A 22,780-nucleotide genomic window follows, 5' to 3' on the forward strand; every position below is an offset into this window, starting at 1 on the left:
CACCCTTTCATGGAAATAGGTCATACCACAGGAAGGTGAGATTGTCTTGCCTGCAGGAATGACAGAGAGCATGACTATGACAATTAAGTGAAGTGAGAATGTGGATGAGGATTATAGTGAAAGATCATGAACAATCTGAGAGATAGCATGAACTAGGTGGCAAGAGTTCTAGGGCTATGTAGCAGAAAGGTGTGAATGGGAAAACAGTGGATGTACTGCACATATATGATAATGAAGAATTAAAGGAGAGCAACAATAATGAATGACACAATAGTGAGAAAGTGTCCAAAGAGAGGTCTGGAATATGTGTATGCCTAGAACGTATTTGGATAGAAAAGAGCCATATTCAAGATGAGCTACATTTGAGCATGGAAGGATGCAAACATCCGGAGAGATTGTTCTCTAGACGTGTGAGAGGACTAGAGCAGGGAAACTACAGTTACCAGGATGGATGGTAGCAATATGGTATCTTGTGTGATAGTCCATTGGGAAATGGAAGGATATATGATTTATCACAGAGTCAAATGGAGTAGGGGAGAAATAATAGTAGGTATAGGAATACAGATATGTACTAGTGCATCTCTAAGCAAAGTCCATGATTATCTGGAATAAAAGGAATGAATTGGTGTAATCAATAGCCTAAGACAACGCGAAGACAGACTGTTGGAATCACTGAAACATGGTTGACAGAAGAGGATATGCTGGATGGAACAGAAGTAGAGGGACATAGCATAAATGATAAGCTGTGTCTTTCCAGAATGAAGAATTTGGAAAGAAACAGTACTAATGGTTTTGAGAGCACATAGTATAACACAGAGATTGGCAGAACAGAATATTTAGTGGGATGTTGCACTATAGGCTAAGTAGCACAGAGGATGAAAAGCAGGAAATGTTCAGGCAGTTTAGTTAAGCAAGTGCAAAACAAGTCATCATTATGAAAGATTTTAACTATAGTATAAACTGAGAATTATAAATATCTGTTTCTGACCAAGAAGTAAGTGCTGTAGTCGAAACTGAAAAAAATCCTATTTGAGGATACACCCACAGAAGAAGATGATCATTTGGAATACCTAAGCAATATCTTTAATAAAGATGGCAGATCAAGATAAAATATTAGAACAAAAATTGCAAAAGCAACAATGGCACTCCAAAAATTAAAACCACTATGGATAGATAACAAGTTTACAATTACCAATAGATTACACCATATTGCCATACTAGTTAACATTTAGTACTTCTATATGGAAATGAAACTTGGACCCTGCTAAAAGAAGAAAAAGAGTTTGTTGGCATTTGAAATGAGGTGCAATAGATGACTCCTAAAGATACCATACACTGATCACATCACAAATTTTAAAGTAAGACAAAGAATCAGTTCTTTCACCAGTCAAAGAGATAACTTCATAACTAAGATTCAAAGGAAACAACTTATGTGGCTTAGTCATACCAGCAAATCAAATGATCTAAAAATACAAATTCTTGAAGGACTTATTCCAGGAACTCAAAAAAGAGACAAGCCTAGAATAAACTGGATAGATAATATAAAAAGTTGGACTGGTACTTCACTTACAGAGCTGAAAGCAAAGTATTGATCAAGGACTGAATGGAAGATTTCTGTAAGGAACATTTCCTAATATCTACTCTACAGTCCTTTATGGTCTATGGCAGGGGTTCTCAACCTTTTCCAGTGGCGTACCACTATATTTACTTCAAGACATTAGATGTATTGAAGTAAGCAAATCTGCTTTTGTACCACCCAGCAATGTCTCACGTACCACCAGTGGTACACGTACCATAGGTTGAGAATCCCTGGTCTATGGGATTATGGTGATAAATTGAGAAGAAAAAACAGCATATAAACAGTAGTAAGGGAGCAGATTTCTAGAATTCTTGAAGGGCAAATGTCTTAGGAACACATACTAGAGGAAACATGAGGTTCAAGGTTTTGTTTTGGATTTGGTGCTAGTATCAGAAGATATGATTACATAAACAGAAATGTCATATTGCTCCTGATTGGTGCACTTGGAGGATGAACAGATGCAGATGAAATATGCAGAAGTATCAAGAAGAATGGAATTTATGTTGAAGTATTAGTATTATCATCAGTATTACAGGACATCTCCAAGGACTCATTGCATGTGGGCACTGTACTCCATATATATTCTGCCATCTGTACAACTCAAGCCTCCATATACACATAAAACTGCTACTACCACCTAATTACTCACTAAAACTATTTCTGTTCTGTAAACTGCATGTATTCTCTTCATGGATTTGCCTGTGTGTGTGTGTTGAAAAACTCATATTTAGGAGAAAAAACCTGCTACCACTATATGAGATCAGTTAACTTGCCATCAACTGAAAAAAGCTAATATAAAGATTACTCTGATCCAAATGAAGGACACAGTACCCCACTATTCTTCCAGTTGAACTATAGAGATACTGAAATTATAAGGCAGATGATTATAATAATCTTAGAAATTGGATTAAGAAGTGAAGAAATATTTATTAACAGCAATGATAAGCTGCATACTTCAAGTGAAGAAAGATAAGAGGAAGGGGGAAAGTAGTTGTAGGAGGAATATAAAATGCAGGTTACAAAAGTGCCCAAGTATAGTAATGAAGACAAAATGGAATATGGGCAAGAATCAACCCCTGTGATCCAAGGAAAATCCTAAGGCCTACTTTTGTTATGTGCCAGTAGGGAGAGATATTCCTGTGGAAGTATGACATTGTTAAATGGAAATGTAGGCCAAGTAATGCAAATAGCTTTAATCACTTTCTTTAATGACTGCTTTATTGGGGTATTTCATTCTAGAGAAGTAGGTTTTATGAGTCCTTGGATTCCCTGGAGGTGACAAATAATAATTACTAGAAGACGCAAAAGGTTCAAAGTTGAAAATATTTCAAATATTTTCAACTTTGAAAATACTTGAAATATGTGGCCTTGAGGCAAGATGGGATTTCACCATGTCTTTTAGGAGAATGTGCCTTGGAACTTAACAGCTCTCTTGACCAGGCTGTTCTGGAGAAACTAAACAATGTATACAAAACTGAGAAGACAAGGGTAATGTAAAAGTGCTCATGTTTCAGTAATCTGCTTGCCTTTTATAATGGAATAACAAGAGCAGTTGATGAAGGAAAGATATATATACACTAGGGGGCTCCGTCCCCTGGTAGGCCAGTTCTCCTTGAATTCTGATGACTCGAATTTTGAAGACTCGACACTTAAGGTAACCCCTGAATGTTGAGCCTTCAAAAGGGGGGATCCCCAGCACCTACGGCACCCCCCCTCCCCCAAGTTCCGGACTGGTAGGCAGGTTCTCCTTGAATTCTGATGATTCCAATTTTGATGACTCGACACTCAGGGTAGCCCCTGAGTTTCAAAACGTTTCATAAAAAACCTTATTTTATATTATAGAGTAGATATATATAAGGCATATGACAGTGTTCCACATGATATGCTGATATTTAAGTTGCAGCATATAGGTTTAGATATAAGGTTAATGAACTAGAATGGAGATTGGCTATCACACAGATATCAAAAAAGTTGTGTACAAGGGAGCATAGCAAGGAGCAAGGTCATGTGGGATTTTTCACAGGATTCAGTGGCAACACCCCTACTGTTCAACCTTCATCGATGACATTGTAACAGATTGTAAGGGGATATTCAGTTGTTTGCAGTAATAGTGCTAATGAAGTGGGCCTTCAGAAGGATTTGAATAAGCTGGACAGGTGGGCAAAAGAATGAGGAATGCAATGAAAAATTAATGAAATGAAATTCAAGGTTTTGATTTCAGGAACATTGATAGAAAATTGCATACTCTAAAAGTGGAACTATACTAGAGGAAGTGAAATAGCTGAGAGATTTTGGGGTAATGATTGATAGAAATTTGAAGTTGAAGTTTAGGGGACATATTGCAAAGGTGGTGAAAGTAACTCAGAGATTTTCAGTTTGACTAGCAGGAAAAAAAATAATGGATTCCAATGAATAAAGCTCTGACAAGACAACATCTCAATAATGAAGAGGACAAATTAACCTTGGAGAGGATACAGAGGCTGATATCAAAAATTATCAGAATTATTAGGTTAATTGTGATAGAATAGGAATGAAGACTACAGAGTTTGGCCAAGATAAAACAAAGAGGTGACATGACTGAAATTTTTAAACTGCTGAGTAGTATTACTGGATTGACACTGAGGAGATATTCTGTATCATAGAACAAAGGGAAACAGCAAGAACAATGGGTTGGTAGGTTGGTTGTTTTTAATTTATTGCCAAAGCAACCAAAGCTATGAGGCTAGTGTATTATGTCTGTAAACTGTGTGTGTTCACATGGCCAGTTTGCCTGTTATACATGATAAAAAAAAATTAAGGGAGGAAAAACTGATGCCACTGTATGGACCATCTGAAGCACCTTCACATCCTAGATGGAATTAGAATCCAGGTATTTAAAAACAAAGGCATCATTAATACCAACTGGCAAGTAACCTGGAAGTTGCAAAAGAAAATAGTAAGGGGATGAGAAATTTTTTTGCATGGATGATGTATGAACTGTGAACCATGATAGGATAATGAGAATGTGAACAGCAAACATGTTCAAGGAATGGCATGAGAAAGAATGTGTTGTCTAAGATGGACCTCACACAGTGAGTCTTGATTCAATGGAGGTCCTGAATAATAATAATTATTATTATTATTTATTTATTTCAAATTCATAATGAGTGATTATGAATTATCAACACGTTAGCACAAAAATATTTTAATATTTGCCAAATATTTCAGTCTGAAATTAACAGACTATCATCAATGGCTTGATAGGAACAGTTTTTTACAAGGTGGAATACAAACAATTGATCATTCAAAAGTAGAAAGAGCTGCGGGATGTTACATTGCTAAGCACTAAAGAGAGCTAAATTTCATCAGTGATGAATAAATTATAGGTATCAATTCATAATTTCATACAACAATCTTAATTTATAAATTCAATTAAAGATAACATTAGACTAATGTAAGAACTAGAAGGTCTTAATTGAAAAAAAAAAAAAAAAAAAACTGTTATGCGGATTAAACATTCCATATATTTGACAAGGATAGGCAATCGTTTTGATTCAAGTTAGGGTGTTGAAGTAAGGCCTCAGCACTCTCTTTAATAGATGTTCGAATTTATAGCAACATCTGTGTAGAAGGCGAGTCCCGGACCAGAGAATGTTGTGGCTTGTCTCTATCCCATGTTGCGCCAATCCAGACTTATCGGATTTGTTGTGAAGAATGTATAATTGATGTTCTTTTCTTTTTTCTATAGAGCATCCAGTTTGTCCAAAGGATGACAGATTGCAGTCAAATGGAACTTGATATACACCAGGCAGCAACATAGTTGAGCGTTTATCTTTAGAAGAGGAGAAATAGGTGGATATTTTATTAATAAGGATATATGTGGCTGTAAAATCGTATTTCTTCAGAATTCTTGAAATTGGTTCTGAAATTCTGAATGTTGTGTAGTCTTTTCAAAGAAGCCATATAAGTTAATGTAATGATAGTGGAAAGTTCTTTCTGTAATTTGTGGGGAGTTGAGCAATTAGTTCTAGCTCATTGATTTAAATTCCTGTATGATTCCTGATTTTTGATAAGGATGATGAGCAGATTGTTTGAAAATGTACCATCCAGTAAAAGTGGGTTTTCTGTAAACTGTTGTTGTCAAAATATCTGAAGGTGAGTGGATGAGGAGGATGTCTAAAAAGGATAACTTGTCTTTTCAATCTCCATGGTAAACTTGATACGAGGGGGTGTAAAGAACTGATTTTGGCTAAAAAGGAGAAATGTTTATCTTCTAAAGATAAACGCTGTTCTTCCAATTGAAAACTAGGATTATGATTTAGAAGAAACAAAAAACCTTTTAAAACTCAGACTTTATCTTCAATAGAGTTTTTCAAGAACAAAAAAATGCATAGCTATTTAAATCTAATTTAGCAAAACCAATTCTGGTATTGTTTTGTTAGACTAATACAATATTTATGTTATGCACAGTATGTGATTGCAATCTATTCCTGTACCCATCGATGGACAGTTTTCCCATAGATTTAGACATATATTACTGTATGGAAGTTTCTTATTTTGTCCTGCAATTAATAACAAAGCATAATTATTATTATTATTATTATTCAGGCCTCCATGGAGTCGAAAAACTCATCGTGGGAGGCCCTTCCGAAGAACATAAAATCTGTCAAGACTCATCGAGGGGAGATCCCCTCCTAAGAAACACAAAGTCTATCATACTCCTTAAACTCATTGACCGTTCTCGCCCTCACCACTCCATTAGGCAATGCATTCCACAGTTCAAACCACCCTCCACGCAAAGAAACCACTCCTCACCCTCTTGCTCACAGTTTCCTTTCGTAACTTCCGGAGATAGAATTTTGTCATCACTCCTTCCCACTGTTCAACCAAGCGAAAGAACTCCCCAGTGTCAAACCTGTAACCACCTCTCAACAGTTTAAAAGTCTCAATCATATCACATCTCCTTCTATCCACAAAACTCTGCAGTCCACATTCCATCAGCTGATCCTCGTAACTATCCTTGTACAGTCCTGAAACCATCTTTGTCATCCGTCTTTGTATCCTTTCCACAGTTAATTTATCCCCTTCAAATCCTGGAGACCAAATCTGAGAACAATAGTCCAAGTGTGGTCTGATCAGAGACTTATACAGCGGAATGATAACGCTTTTATTTCTGCAGGTCAGTGTCCTTCTCATAATTGCAGCAATCCTCTGTGTTACCTTCACCACCTTTGCAATATGTCCCCTAAACTTCAGGTTTCTATCAACCAACAACCCCAGATCTCCTGTCTCCTCTACTTCCTCCAGCATAACTCCTCCCATAGAGTATGCTGCATCCCATCGATGTTTCCCAAACCTCAAGACCTTACATTTTGCTGCATTAAACTGACACCCCCATTCATTTGCCCATCTATTTAGCTTATTCAAATCCTCTTGCAGGGCTACCACATCTGCACTATTATTAATAATCCTTCCTAGCTTCGCATCATCCGCAAACAACTAAATATCCAGTTGCAATCCACTGGCAATGTCATTGATTTAAAGGTTAAACAATATAGGTCCTAGTACTGAGCCCTGTGAGACCCCACTTGTAACCCTCTGCCTCCTTGAAACTGCTTCACCATACACAACTCTCTGATACCTATCAGACAGCCAATCCAGTTGACCAATCTGACATCCAGCCCCATGTGCTGCAACTTGAATATCAGCTTATCATGTGGCACCCTCTCAAATGCCTTTGCTAAGTCTAAGAAAATTGCAGTATATACCTTTCCCTGATCTAATGTTCTTGTAACTTGATTATAAAAGGCTAGCATATTGCTAAAACAAGAGCGCCCTTTCACAAATCCATGTTGACTCTCACAGATAACATTACCCTCATCTACCCAACGCTGTATACGGTCCCTCACTACTTTCTCCAAGATCTTAACTACTGATGACACACAAACTGGCCTATAATTAGACACTTCCAGTCTGTTACCACCCTTATGCAATGGCACTATCTTACCTTCTTTCCATTCCTTGGACACCTTTCCTGCAGCCAGACTTTCATTGAAAAGCCAGGTTAAAGGCACTGTCAGTTCCCTCGCACATTCTTTCAAAACTCGTGGTGAAATACCATCCAGTCCCAAAGCTTTACTGACATCCAGAGTATTCATTATCTGAAACACACTCTCCTCCTGTACCTCTAAACCTCGAACCAGCCCTATCCCTCTAGCATTAAAACTGACTCCTCTAGGATGAAATACTCCAATAATGTGTTCATTGGTGAACAATTCCAATATGTTCTCTGCATCAGTCACTCTATTCCCATTTTTATCCCACAATATCATTCTTCCACAGTCATTTCTCCTCCTACTGGCCACATAGCTAAAAAATTCCCTAGGATTTTCTTTGGATCTTAGGGCCAATCTCCTCTCATATTCCAGTTTCGCATTCCTTACCACACTAGTCACTCTTCTGGCGTGTGTCTTATATTCTTCATGCATCCTCTCTTCACCTGTCTCCTTATATCTCTTCCATAGCCCTTTTTCGCATGCAATTCCTGTTTAATATTGTTTGTCATCCACTTTACTCCAAATTGTGTCCTCTTCTTCACTCGTGGTATACAACTTAACATTGCTGCTAACAAATATTCTTTCACAATTTCCCACGCATTAATGATATCCCGGCCTTCCAATTCCTCCCTCCATGAAACTTCCCGAAGTTGACGTCTAAGACTATTATAATCACCTGCTTCATAATTCCACATAAGTTCCCGTCTCTTTGATACTCCTGCATGTCTATTCATTTTCCATGTCAAAACTATATGGTCACTCTCTCCAACTGGTGGGAGAGATGTCATCTCAGTTATTATCAACTCTTCTGATGCTATAACCAAATCCAAAACTCTTGAACCTCTTGTTCCCTCTGTTACATGATGCCTAAGACATTTGTCCCTCAAGAATTCTAGAAATTCCATTCCCCTATTGCTACATGCATATTCCTCTCTCCAATTTATACTACTGTGGTTAAAATCCCCCATAACAATCATTCTTCTTGCACTTGCCAAACTTAGCTGTCTAAACATCTCCTAGGTCTGTAGCAACACCCCATTAAATATCCTGTCTTGCCTACCTCTACCTCACACCATATGCTCTCAAAATCATTTGTCTCACTTCCTTCCAAAGCCTCCACTCTTAGAGGACATAGGTCATCACTTATCATAAGCAGTACCCCACCACCATGCTTTCCCCTCCTATCCTGATGAAAAATGCTATACCCAGTGACTTCTATTCCTGTTATATCCCCTTCTGTCAACCATGTCTCAGTGATCCAAATAATATATGATACAAGGTCGAGAAAAATAAAAATATGTTGGATACATTTAGTCTAATGTCTCTATTTAAAATTAGAATACTGTCTACTGTAAGGAGCTATGCATTTCTTGCTTTCAGTAGCATAGGCTCAGAGAAGCAGCTATGAATGCAAGTTAATCCAATTAAGTATTGAGTTGTTGCAAATGAAATGGCCGATTTTAAGGATGATTGAAAGGTATCTGCAAGTTGTGTATGCAGAGATACTATCTCGGAAGAGGAAAGTCACTGGTGATGTGCCACTGGTGATGTGCCACTGTTTTGAGACCATTGTTACTTAATTGGGATGGGCTTAACTGGTGATACATTCAACTGTTAACAGATGATGCACAACTTGGGAGAGTGATGAGGAATCAAGCAGATGTTGTTGTCTTACAGGAGGAGTTGAATAGATTATATGAATGAGCAACAGTACAGAACTGTCAATTCAATGTTTCAAAGTGTAAGATTTTGAAATTTGGTAGGCAACAATGGGATGCAAAGTATACACTTGCAGGGAAATTTTGGAGGAAGTTGAGGAGGTAACAGATTGTAGTGGTGGCAGACAAGGATCTGAAATTCATATGTCACATTGTATAATTTGTGAAGACTACACATCAGATCACGGTAATGATATATAGATTCTAGTTCCATTGTATAAGACCTTGATCAGGCCTCGTATGGATTACTGCGCACAGATTTGGCTCATTGGTTTTCGTGATGATTGGGATAAACTGTAAAGTGTCAAGACAAAACTAAACAGCTCGTAACTGGTCTTTGAGAAGTGGAATATGAGGACAGATTTAAGGAATGCAGCTTACAAAGCCTTGTGAATAAGAGAAGGGATATGATTGAGACATTTAAGTTGGTAAATAGTTGTTACAAGGTTAATATGGAAGAATTTTTTCATAGAATGAGAGAAAGAGTAGAACAAGGGGGATATACCTGGAATCTTTATGAGGAGGATGTGAGCAAGGGCATGAGGAACAGATGCTTTGCACAAAGAGCAGTTGGCAAGTGGAATGTGTATCGTGATACTGTGATGAATGCAGATATATTGAATGAGTTTGAAGCACAGTTTGATGGACTTTATATGTAATAGTGTTTGCCTCTTATGATAAATCTTTTGACTGCATCAAGGTCTAGTGGTGTTAATAATAACAACAATATGTTATTAATAATAAAATATTTTTTTAAAAAAATGAATAATATAAATAGATAAAAATACCAACTTTCCACAAATCTGAAGGCAGCTTTGTTTTTAAAAGATTGCTTGATTGGCAAGATGGATTCCAATATACTGATAATGATTCAACTTTCACCAACTGAAATTAGAGAAAAATAAATCACTACAAACACACACACACACACACAAATATATACACATACATATGTATATATACAGGTTGATCAAAATTAAAGTATCCCTGTTTAAGACCTTGTTGAGCACCACACAGTGATCCAAATGTTGCAAAACTTTGAAACATTGTGAAACATTGTGCCTCATGCAAAAGCAATATCTGAGGAAAAAACAGTAGTACCAAAATTCCTCACAAGCATAAGTAACACATTTTTATTCACTTCCATTATACATCCATGGGCTATACTGTTCAATGTACTGCCCTTCCCAGTATTCCACAAACTGCATCCATTGCATAGTGTGTTCAATGGCAGAATGAAACTGTGCGTGTACTGCATTATGCTGTCTTTCAGCACTGGCAAGTTATCAGGATGATCCCGATAAACTCCGTCTTTGAGAAATCTCTAGAGCCAGAAGTCACAGGATTTCAGATCACTTGAATGAAGTACCCATGCAGTGGAAACACCTGGCTGATCATCCTGACTTCCTTGAAATGTTCTTGAGGAACATCCTGTATGGATCGACTGTGGTGTAGAGAGGCTGCATCCTGCGTGAAAATTGGCTGAATTCATGCACAGGTGCTGCTGCAGCTGAAGCACAATAAAACTGATTATCATATCGTGAAACATCTTGACAGTAACTGAGCAGGTCACAGGAACTGACTGGAGAATGTCCTCAAAGAAGAATGGTCCAGCGATAAACGATGCTGTAAACCCACACCAGACAGTAACTTTGGGTGAATGGAAAGGAATTTGTTGGATTGCACGTGGGTTGTGAATAGTCCGTACCCAACAATAGTGGGTATTCATAGAACCATTCAGGTGAAAGTGAGCCTCATCTCTCCACAAAATCATTCACAGCCATGCAGCATCCAACTCCTTCGAGCAATGAATGTTAAAGCGAATGTCACTCAACTCTCAAAGTCCTGAAGGTGCAAGTGTTGTGTCAGGGTTATCTTGAATGGGGAGAAATGCAGAATATTCCCTAGGATTTTCCAGACTGTTATGTAAGGCACATCCATGTGTCTTGATATAGCATGTGGGCTGCAGGAACTAGTACTGTTATTCATGGCCTGCTCCACACGAGCAGTAGCATATCATTCACTAGTTGTGAACTGAGTGGTTTGCTACCTCTGCCATCCTGTTTCCTCAAATGACTAATCAATCATGGAGAAGCACATGGAGATAGTGGACAAAGGAGTCTGTTTTTTCTGGCAATGAAATTTGTGGAACACAGCAACAGCATTGCAATTGTTTAGGTAGTACAGCTTCGTGAGCAAAGCATGTTTCGGCAAGGTTAATACCATGACTGTGTACAGTGTTACAACTAGAATGAAGAAAAAAATCCTTTTTAAACCCTCCTGGGCATTGTTGCATGATATGCAAATTCCATGCATTTGGTGTTTACATCCCCTGACGGTGAAATTTTGAACCAATTTTTTTTTCTCAGATATTGCTTCCACATGATGCACATGTATTCCTGCAAAGTTTCACAGCATTTCGATCACTAGGTGGCACTCCACAAGGCCTTAAACAGGGATACTTTAATTTTGATCACCCTAAATACACATCCACACACACACACATGTGTGTGTGTATTAAAGAACATATTTTTGATGCATTATAAAATATTCAACTACTGTGCTGATAGCAGCAAGTAAACATTAACCAAAGTTCAATACAAATATCATCACTGAAAGTGAAACAATTGCAGAATTATTTTATACATAAAATGCTCTAAGTAATCTCAAAATCATATTTGTTATCAAATTCCTCATGTGTACCAGTAGATGGAGCACAAGATATTGTGATAGCACGACATGAAAAAATTACATTATTACTAACTTCCTATTGAAAATTTTTCTCCAGATTTATCTTTCATCTGTCAAGACACCAATATTACCAGATTTTATAATTCTATCTTCTAAGGCACTTTTTACTACATCAATTCAAGCTAGATCTTGGTCTCCCTCTGGGTCATTTTCCAGCCATCCAGTCAAAGAATACTTGTTTTGATAACCTATCCTCTCAATTTTTGTTTAAGAAATCAACCGCCTGATATTTGCAATGGTAGCATATTCTTGAATGCTAGCAATCTCGAGTTCTTTCTGAATACCATCTTTTTTTAACATGACCATGCCATTGATGTCGTCTTTGATCTAAGGTTTTATTTTAAACTCAACTCTCAGATAGGTAACTTGAAATTGGTTTGAGCACTGTTTTGTAACAGCTAATTTAGAGTTTAGACAAATTTCTCTTATTCCACATAAATTTCTTCATTAGAAGCAATTTATTAGAAGAATTAGAAAAGCATGCCAGCTTTTCTAATTCTGTCGTTTTATTTCCATGCTTAGTTTGCCATTTTCAATAAATATTGTGCCTAAATAGCTGAAATTTTTTACTTGTTCTACAGGTTTTCAGATATATTTGATGTTCCTTCTTTCATTGCCTTTTTCATTACAGGGATATTACACATATCCTTACAGACATGTATAATGCTATGCATTATGTGAGGGAGCAAACTTCGTTTGCTTACAAACCAAGGAATATAACTTCTTGGCATCTTGAATTTATAGCATAACCAAGTGGGAAAACTTCCAACATCCATCTCTAATTCAGAGTATTTAAGTCATAATTTGGTAAGACACCTTTTGGCTACTCGTATATGGAAATATGACTTCTGCATTACTTCAGCCTTGGTATCACTTCTTGATCTGGCTCCCATTGATGAGACCTCAATGAAGGTAGAAACGGTCTGGGCAGTGACCCTTCCCATAGTGCAGAGCATTATATACATATGTCCATAAGGATATGTGCTTTGCATTATGGGATACTAAGGCAAGTGGTGTGAAGTCATTAGCCTCTATATATAAGTTGCCCAGTCCTGCAGTTACTTCAGGAGCAAACTTTGTTTGCTTACACTTGGATAAAAGATTAAATGAAGAATATAATTTCTTGGCTTCTTTAATTTATAGCTTAACCAAATGGAAAAACTTCCAACAAGCAATTGTAAGGTGGTGGGGATGGAGGAGTATGTTGTATATATATAAATATTTAGTTATATATTATACAAAAAAAAAGGAACAAACATTTATGTATGAAATTCACAGATTTAGAGAACAACTGATTTCGCATCAAGTTGCTTTTTGTATCCAATAATGAGCAATATATATACACCCTTCTCAGGTGTCAATAATTATGGGAATGATCTCAAGCAGTCTCTAGTTTTCAAATTTGTAGATCTTCCAACCTTTCATCTACTTCTTGTTTTTCCTCTCTTGTGATTATAATTTAATGTACTTAAAATTTATTGTTCTGTAGAGGGAAGGGGAAGTCCTGATGCTGGCCATAGTTAGAAGAAAAAAAGAAAGATCATCGAATCTAGAGAAATTTCACTAGATTCATCCCATATTAACAACAGCCTTAGCATCAATCTCTCTGATGCACACATTGCCTCTGTTCAGTATTGGCGCACTCGTGGCAGCTCACGCACGTAGTCAACTTTAATTTAGAACTCAAGCTCCCATTCCTGTTTTTAAAATGTACTATTGTCTTTTATACTAGATCTGTTGATGTAATTTTATCATGTCTCTGTCATTTTTTGTATAATTCTTTGCCTGTGATACCTGAAGAAGTTGAATCATTCAACGAAACTAGTTGTATCTTAATATTAAACCTTGTTGTTTTTTTATTCTCAGAATATAGTCATTCCAACTAATTTTTTATATATATTTTGTTTGGATGTAGTAATGGCAACCATTTTATCACTTGACTTTTGCTTTGAATCTTGGTAATGGACATCTGAATTAGTTGTTTTTAAAACAGTTGTCATTGGGTGATAATTATGCTAGGAAGCAAACATTACCAAAAAACTACCAAATTAAGTTCTCTAATCTCAGAAAAGTTTGTAAATGCCTCTTTAACTACTTTCCAAGGAGGAACTGTGAAGTTAATGATTAAAAAAAAAAAAATTCCATGTGATGATACTGCGTTCCACCATTTTACGGGAGTTCATGGTACCATTAGTCCCCCCAAATTTTATCTAGGCTCCTGAACCGGCATAGGCTGACGAATCAGACCTATGGCTGAGTCAGTATTCCTGACTGTAATCCGTGTGTCCTCAGACCGGTTTGCCTGCTTGCAGGATGAAAAACACCAGATAAACTGGCGGAAAAAACCCTGCTGTCCACGCCCAAGACCAGTTAACTCGGCTATGGCTGAGGAAGATCCTTAAGCTCCTCACGTTGTTGATGGGAATCGAACCTAGGACACTCCTTCCCCAGGCATATGGTTGTGAAGCACAAAGCCACTAGGCTAACTGTGCGGACAGTTAATAATTGAAGGAGAGTGGAAAGAATGTATCAAACTTTCACAAATTAGTGAGAATATTTTGTGCTTAATGAAAGGCAAGGGATATATGCTCCAAGAAGCAAGATAGGATCTCCAATAAATTTCATTTTATTAGAAACACATTTGGAACTGTTCAAATTAATGTCTGGGTGATTATTCTTCATGCCTACTTAAGCAAAAATTAACAAAAGATGTATTTCTGGAATCTTACTGAAAAATCCAATATGCAAATATATTAGTTAAGTGAGGCTTTTTAACTTTTATTATATTCTCAGAAATGTGAAGAACAGAACAAATGAATGAACAAAAAACTAAATATGTGCTGAAAAAGAAATTCTCATATGGCCAAGTGAAACTACAGAACTTTCAGCCAAATGCTATGTTTTATTTATATTGTATAGTATTTCATGTTACAATGTTACTTCTCAGAATTGAATTTCAATTTTAACTACAAATTAGAGGATGAAATAATATTATTGAGCTCATAATATGTAATATGTAAATTTAGAATATGAATACAGGATAAGAATTTAAGAGTTACATATACAGAATATTTGAATTTATAAATTGAAATTCTAAAGTAATTCTTGTAGATAAGCTTATGGGTTGGTTAGACATATTTCTAATTTTTTAGGAAATTAGAAAGTAAACTAAATTATTAATAATAAAAAGTTTAATTAATAACTACCTATATTTCAGAAATGTTACATTGCCATCTTCAGGAATCACAAAACAATGATATGTGGATGCAGGCACTCAGATTAAACAAATGAGGCTGAAGAATAGCAACTGTAGTCAGTCCTAGAGTCCTAAAAGGTGTCTACTAGTGGGCGATATTGGGTTGTCTTGCCCGTTGGACTGATGATATTAGAATGCAAGCTTCCCAAATTTGGAAGTCTCATGCACCCAATTTTGTTGAGATTTGGGAAGTTCTTCAGGCTGAGGCTTATCTACAAGATTAAGGAATAATCTTTTGTACTTGTACTTCCTGCAGTGTAATAAAGTGGCCTTCTTCCAGTGTATTCTGTGGTGTCCAATGTTGTCAGCAAGTCCTGAGTGGCTGTATTGGTGGAAACAGATGTAGTCCTTGTGTTTGGATATTGGTTGTCCTGCCTGTTTGGTCACAGGAGGACAGTTTACAACTGCAAGGGACCTGGAATACTCCAGGTAGGTCTAGGGGAAGTAGCTGGTCTTTGGTAAAGCAGATAAGAGATGCCAATTTCTTATGTGGTTTGTAACTAGTTGTGAGGTGATATTTTCTTAGGATTTCTGTTAGTCTGTTAGGGGACACTTTTTAGGACTCTAGGACTGACTACAGTTGCCTTTCCTCAACCACATTGGCTTATTGGGGAGTTGAGCAAACGAGATGTAAATAAGGCTGTGGGACTCAATAACATACCACGATGTATTCTGAAAGAATGGGCCAGGGAGTTGATGCCGGTCTTGACATATTTTTTTTAATACGAGTCTTGCACAAGGTCAAGTTCCTAAGGAGTGGAAGGAGGGCAAGATTGTGCCACTTCATAAAGGAGGAGATAGAACTCAAGCATCAAACTACAGGCCTATCTGTATGTCAGGTGTTGTAGTTAAGTTGTTGGCGAAGCTTGTGAGAACTAGGATCCAGAATTGGGTAGACAAAAATGGTATTATCCTTCATGGATAGCATGAATTTGCTAAAGGGAGGTAATGTTTTAGTAATCTACTTACTTATTACAATAAGTAGATAGATACACAGTAATATACTAAGTTTGATAGTCAAACTAGAGCAGATAGGGTTGGATATTAGATTGGTGCATTGGATTGGAGACTGGCTATCTGATAGGTATCAACAAGTTGTGTATGGGGGAGCGATATCCAGGAAAAGGAAAGTTGCTAGTGGTGTGCCTCAAGGGTCTGTTTAAGGGCCATTGCTGTTTCACTTGTATATTAATGATATTGGTGAAGATTTGGATGGAGATATTCAGTTATTTGCAGATGATGCAAAGCTGAGACAAACCATGAAGAGTAGAGATGTTGTGGCCTTGCAAGAAGACTTGCATAAATTGAGTGATTGGACAAGCAAATGGGGATGTGAGTTCAATGTCAAAATGTAAGGTTTTAAAATTTGGAAAACAAAGATGGGATGCAGAATTTATGCTTGGTGAAAATATATTGTTGGAGGTAGAGGAAATAAGAGACCTGGGGTGATAGTGGATAAGGATCTGAAATTTAGGGGACACATTGCCAAAATTGTGAAGACAACACAAAGGCTTCTGGGAATGATGCAGAGGACACTGACTTGTAGAAGTAGAGAGATTCTTGTTCCATTGTACAAGGCTTTGATTAGGGCACACAGGGACTATTGTGCCCAGAGTTGGTCACCTGGATTTCAGAAGGACGAAGATATGTTGGAAAGCGTTCAGAGGCATAGACTAAGATAGTTTCTAACCTCTGGAATGTTGAGTATGAGGAAAGATTGAGATGATGCAGGTTGCAGAGTCTGGTGGACAGGAGGAAGAGAGGGGAATATGATAGGGACACAACCCCTTGCAAGTTAGTAAGGGGTTGTTATAGGATCAATGCTGGAGAGGTTCTACTGAAAACGGTGCGAGATCAGAGGAGAACCAGGGGAGTGAGAACTAGGGGAGTGAGAAGCAAGTTTTTTTAATGCAGAGTTGTGAATGATTTGGAATGCCTTACCTAAGAGTGTGGTGTCTGCAGAGATTTGAGTGTGTTTAAAGCATGGTATGATGAGCTGTGTGTATGATAAAAGGACCTTCCAGATGAGTCTTTGACATGGATTCTTGGGATAATAATAATAGTGTGAGTGCCTGTGTGATACTGTTTATCATTGTTTTGTGATCCCTGGAGATGGCAATGTAACATTGCCAAAATATAGGTAGCAATTAATTAAAGTTTTTATGCTTAATAATTTAGTTTACATTGTCATTTCCTAAAGGTATGTAATTCTAAAGATAGTGTGAATGTCATATCTCTTTAGAGAGGTAAAAAGAATTATGTAGTATACAGATTTATCTACTCTATAATATAAAATGATAAGCCTTTTTATGAAACGTTTTTGCGTCATGTTTTTTGTCAAGTTATTTCAAACATTTTGAAAATCAGGGGCTATCCTGATTGTCGGGGCTTCAAAATTCGAGTCATCAGAATTCAAGGAGAACCAGCTTACCAGTCCAGAACTTGCGGGGTTGGGTGCTGTAGGCACCAGGTGGGGCACAAAACACCCCTTTTGAGTCTTCAAAATTCGAGTCATCAGAATTAAAGGAGAACTGGCCTACCAGTCCAGAACTTGGGGGGGTTGGTCGCCACAGGCACCGGGGGGGGGGGAGACCCTTTTCAATCTTTAAAATTCGAGTCATCAGAATTGAAGGAGAACCGGCCTACCAATCCGGAACTCAGAAGGTGGGCGCAGTAGGCGCCGGGGGGGGACCCCTTTCGAGTCTTCAAAATTCGAATCATCAGAATTCAAGGAGAACCGGCCTACCAGTCTGGAACTCAAGGGGTTGGGTGCAGTAGGCGCCGGGGGAGAAACCCCCTTTCGAGCCTTCAAAATTCAAGTCATCAGAATTAAAGGAGAACTGGCCTACCAGTCCAGAACTCAGAGGGTTGGGTGCTGTAAGTGCCTGGGGTGCAGATTCCCCCCTCTTGAGTTTTCGAAATTCGAGTCATCAGAATTCAAGGAGAACCAGCCTACCAGCCTGGAACTCAGGGGATTGGGCACCGTAGGCACCAGGGGGAAGAGCCCCCTTTTGAAGACTCGACACTAAGAGTAGCCCCCTGAGCGTCGAGTCTTCAAAATTCGAGTCATCAGAATTCAAGGAGAGCTGGCCTACCATTCCGGAACACGGGGGGGGTTCCGACATCATAGGCAGAGCTCCTAGTGTATTTATATATTTACAATAAATATTTTATTATTTTTATAATTCAGCTTTATTCTTTAAACATACCAACATTTTGATCTTTGAAGTCAATGCACCATCACGGATATGTGTCAAAAAAAAAAAAAAAAAAAACCTGACCTCCAAGGTTATGGTTCGCTTGTATAAGGCCACATATGGACTACTATGCACAGATTTGGTCGCATGGTTTCAAGGGGATGAGAATATATTGGGGAGAGTCCAGAGAAGGTTTAATAAGTCAGCATCAGTTCGTGTCTTGTGAGATAGGAGGATAGATTGAGGGAATGCAACTTGCAGAGCCTTATGAATAGAGGAAAGAAATGGGACATGATTGAAAAATAAGCTGGTGAGGGGTTGTTACCAGATTAATGTGGAGGAGATTTTTCATAGAATAGATGGAGACAAAGGTATAACAAGAGGCTATCCTAGAAACTGTATAAGGAGAGTGTGAGCAGGGTAGTGAGAAGCAGGTTCTTTGCATGGAGAGTAATTGGTGAGTGGAATGCAATGCCTGATGATAGTATGGTAAGTGCTCAAACTATGAATGGGTTTAAGACATGGTTCGATGATCTTTTTGCATGAGAGAGAGAGAGAGTATGGTCCGCATGTGATGAGTCCTTTGACTCCATGAAAATCAGATGTTAATAATAATTTTGCCATAATGACTCCTACCTTGATTCTTATTACCCAATAAAATTATATATGTTGAATAATCAACCTAAATTAATTTAAATTAGTTAGCTCAAATGTCTTCTGTAACAAAGTTATCTTCCCTCTATCAGATGTAGTGCATACAGTCTTATTTGAAATTGTGAACCAACAACAACTACAGTAAAACCCCTTTTTTACACTTTTCACGGGACTGATGGAAAAAAGTGTATATAGCAGGAAACGTAAAAAAAATTTTAAAAAGCCTAAAAGATGACTTTACTGCTAGTATGTGAGTCTACATACTAGATTACAAAATGTAATAACTGAAAATAAATGAATTTATAATTACTTACATTTATCTATTTAAAAAATCTTTAATTGTTGATTGTTTTTGCTTTTTTTTTTTTTGACATAGCGCCAGATTGCTTTGCATTCTGGCGCTATGTCAAATGTTCAATGTTTGTCAAATGAGTTCAATGCTTGATCTGTTTTTTACTATCGTGCTCAAAATGGACACGGAGAGTCCAAGATCTTTTGCTAAATGCACTTGTGTTCCGGCATGCCAATCTACACATCGCAGAATTGCCATCTTTTCTTCTACCGAAATACATTTTCTGTCTTTTTTCTACCACTAACATGGATAATCCACCACTGCAACTTGAAAGCAACTTTCACACGCCAAATTACATAGCAGAAATTCTGCACTATCAATTCGTACTGTGATTGAAAAATCACGGTATCGCTCATCACTACATTACTGCTGCAAGTGTGCAAGTCACCGTGATGGTGGAAACGAAACTACAGCGAAAGCAACAGCATCTGCGCCATGTGCAGATGTCTGCAGAAATCGATTCAAAAATCAGTATTGCAACCCGAGAAAAAAACGCAAATCACGGGAAATAACGTCCACATCGAGTTGTTAATGGCAGGAAAACAATATATTGTAAGAATAGGCCTTAAGATGGGACCAAAGGAAAATGACGTAAATGGCAGGAAAACGTAAATTGCAGGAACATAAAAACGGAGTTTTACTGTAAATTGTTTTTCCAAAATTCTACCAGCATTATCAGTAGTAATGATTTTAATCATTTCATGTGGTTTATTTCTATCTGTAATTCTCAAATAAAGTTAAATAATAAAAAAGACAAATTGTTTACCTTAAAGATATTTTTTGCATCTTTATCAATTTGAGAGGGTTTCCATTTATTATTGGTAGTGATGGCAGTCAGATTCTGAAGCATTAAACCACCTGCAGATGGGCTTGCTGGATTCATGACAACATCTTCATATCTTATGTGCACATTCTGAATGGAAATCTGCCAGGCGAAAAAATAGGGAAATAATGATGTGACATTAAATTTAAAACTGCCTAATTTTTTTTTTTTATTATCTGATGTTTTATATAGATCTAAAGCAGTTAGAAATTATCTAATTTCAGTTATATATTAATTCTGAAATGCTACAAAATGATAACTTTTATGTCAACATTTTATACATTCACATAAAATTGTTAAAATAATATTTTACTTTTGTTTTTATTATAAAGTATCTAGCATGCATGTAACAGAAGATTTAAGTGAGAAGTAAAAACTATAGGTAGTGTGATTATTTTAGCTAAGTCCCAACCACTAATATAATCACACTACCTATAGTTTTTTTACCTATACTTTAAAGTAATTTTTTTCATATTAAACTGTGTATTTACTATTTAATCAAACTTTTAATTTTGCATATTTAATATTAAGTTAGGTACTATTTCATTAAGAGATTAAATAGTCAATTACAGTTTCATATGAAAAAGTGATGGAACAACATTTAAATTTGCCAAAAACATTGCACTTGGTGATATGTGAAAAATCATTATTCAACAAAAAAAAAAAAAAAACATTACACACACACACACACACATCATTTTTTAAGTCAGTGGTTTTGAAGCCAGTATGGTGTGAAGTGGAGGTGGACAGGATGAAGTTTACATGACAAGGCAGTGAGAGAGAAAAGTGAGAGCATCTGGAACCAAAGAGAATGAATTTCTTGCATTTTGGAGGAACAGCTATCTTAGTCAGCACATAATAGGGCAACACAAGGATCAAGGATCTTGGATTTGTTTATCTCATCAAAAGTATTATAAATGAAGTAACAAATCTTCCTCCATTTGGTGAAAGTGATCATAAAGTGATCAACTGGGTGGTGGCTAGCCATATCAAGACTTTTGTGAGAAAGGGTTATATGTGAAACTATAAGGCAGGTGATTATGACAAACTTAGGAGGCAGTTTCTAGAGATATCATGGAATAAGGAATTGGATGGGAAGGAAATAAATATCGCTCAGTCCCTATTCATGAAATATCTGGTAGAGGCAATTGACTGAGTGTACTCCAAAGGTCAGGAGATTAAATAAGGTAGGTGTTATATAGATGGCTGAAGAGGTGATCCTTGCGATCTGGAAGAAAAAGGCATTGTGGAGGCAGTACAATATGAGTTGCAATCATTATTATTAACATCTGATTTCCATGATGAGTCTCTGACTCCATGGAGGTCAGATGTTAATAATAATTAACATCTGACCTCACCAACATCTGATTAACATCTGACCTCACCACTCACCAACCACTCTTCGTGCAAAGAACCTATTCCTCACACCTCTGCTCACACCCTCCTTAGATCTATATACAGTTTCCAGGGGTGGTCTCTTGTTCTATCCCCCTCTCCCATTATGAAATATTTTTTCCATATCACCCTGAGAGCAACCCCTGAATAACATATATGACTCAATCATGTCTCTTCTCCCCCTCTTCCTGCTATTCACAAGGCTTTGCAATTTACATTCTCTCAATCTGTCCTTGTACTGCACATTCCAAAGATCACTGACAAACTTTGTGAATCTTCTCTGGAACCTTTCTGACATATAATCATCACTATGAAAACCCAGCAACCAAAGCTGTGCTCAATAATCCATATGAGGCCTGATCAAGGTCTTATACAAAGTGTGCCAGAGTAGTTCTGAGGGAAAAATAAATAAATATATATATATATATATATATATATATATATATATATATATAAACCTGCTTATCAGGAGTAGCTTGACAGAAATATTCCAGCTTCACTCACAGCCTAAAGTCCACAACATTCACAAACCCATCATTTAAAAAGTCTAAGTCTGACTTTGATAGATAGGACTAAATACAGAAAACTCGCTATCTGTAATGGGATAATCTGTATTTACAGATTTTCCTGTTCAATACAGGTGTTCTTCAGGACTGTTATTTCACTAACCATCTTTCTTATATATGTAAACAGTCAGCTCTCACTGACTTCAAGCACAATTCACAGTTTTTCTGAATAGTACTCTCCACTCATCCTACTCAAACAATAAACCTTGCAATATTCAAACATCACAAGCTTCAAGATCATCTTTGATATACTCTAAACAATGATTTCATTGTCCTGCAATGGGACAACAAAAGCCTGATCACCTTCAATACTTCCAAAACACTTGCCTGTTTCCTTGCAAAAAAGAACTCAGTTCTTCTCCACTTACATTATAATGCTCGACTTAACAGTCAAGACCAGAGCTCTCTTTTTGGAGTGACCCTTACTTGTCTTTCCTTGCATAATCACATCACT

At 37.1% G+C, this 22,780-nt stretch overlaps 1 protein-coding gene across 10 annotated transcripts in view; it reads right to left on the minus strand.

Moving 5' to 3' along the window:
- LOC150104358 (intermembrane lipid transfer protein VPS13A-like) overlaps positions 1 to 22,780 on the minus strand; it is a 2,072,875-nt gene that overhangs the window by 1,584,026 nt on the left and 466,069 nt on the right. For all 10 annotated transcript variants that reach the window (XM_090396324.1, XM_090396319.1, XM_090396320.1 and 7 more), the window contains 2 exons: positions 20,309 to 20,467; positions 10,125 to 10,217 (listed from right to left, as the gene is read on the minus strand). In XM_090396324.1, the coding sequence (XP_090252450.1) occupies positions 10,125 to 10,217; positions 20,309 to 20,467 (252 nt within the window). The remainder of the gene's footprint in view (positions 1 to 10,124; positions 10,218 to 20,308; positions 20,468 to 22,780) is intronic.

This window comes from Typopeltis vanoorti, chromosome 8 (assembly GCF_054136105.1).
Source record: "Typopeltis vanoorti isolate ZY-2024b chromosome 8, IOZ_Tvanoo_1.0, whole genome shotgun sequence".
Lineage (NCBI taxonomy): Eukaryota > Metazoa > Arthropoda > Arachnida > Uropygi > Thelyphonidae > Typopeltis > Typopeltis vanoorti.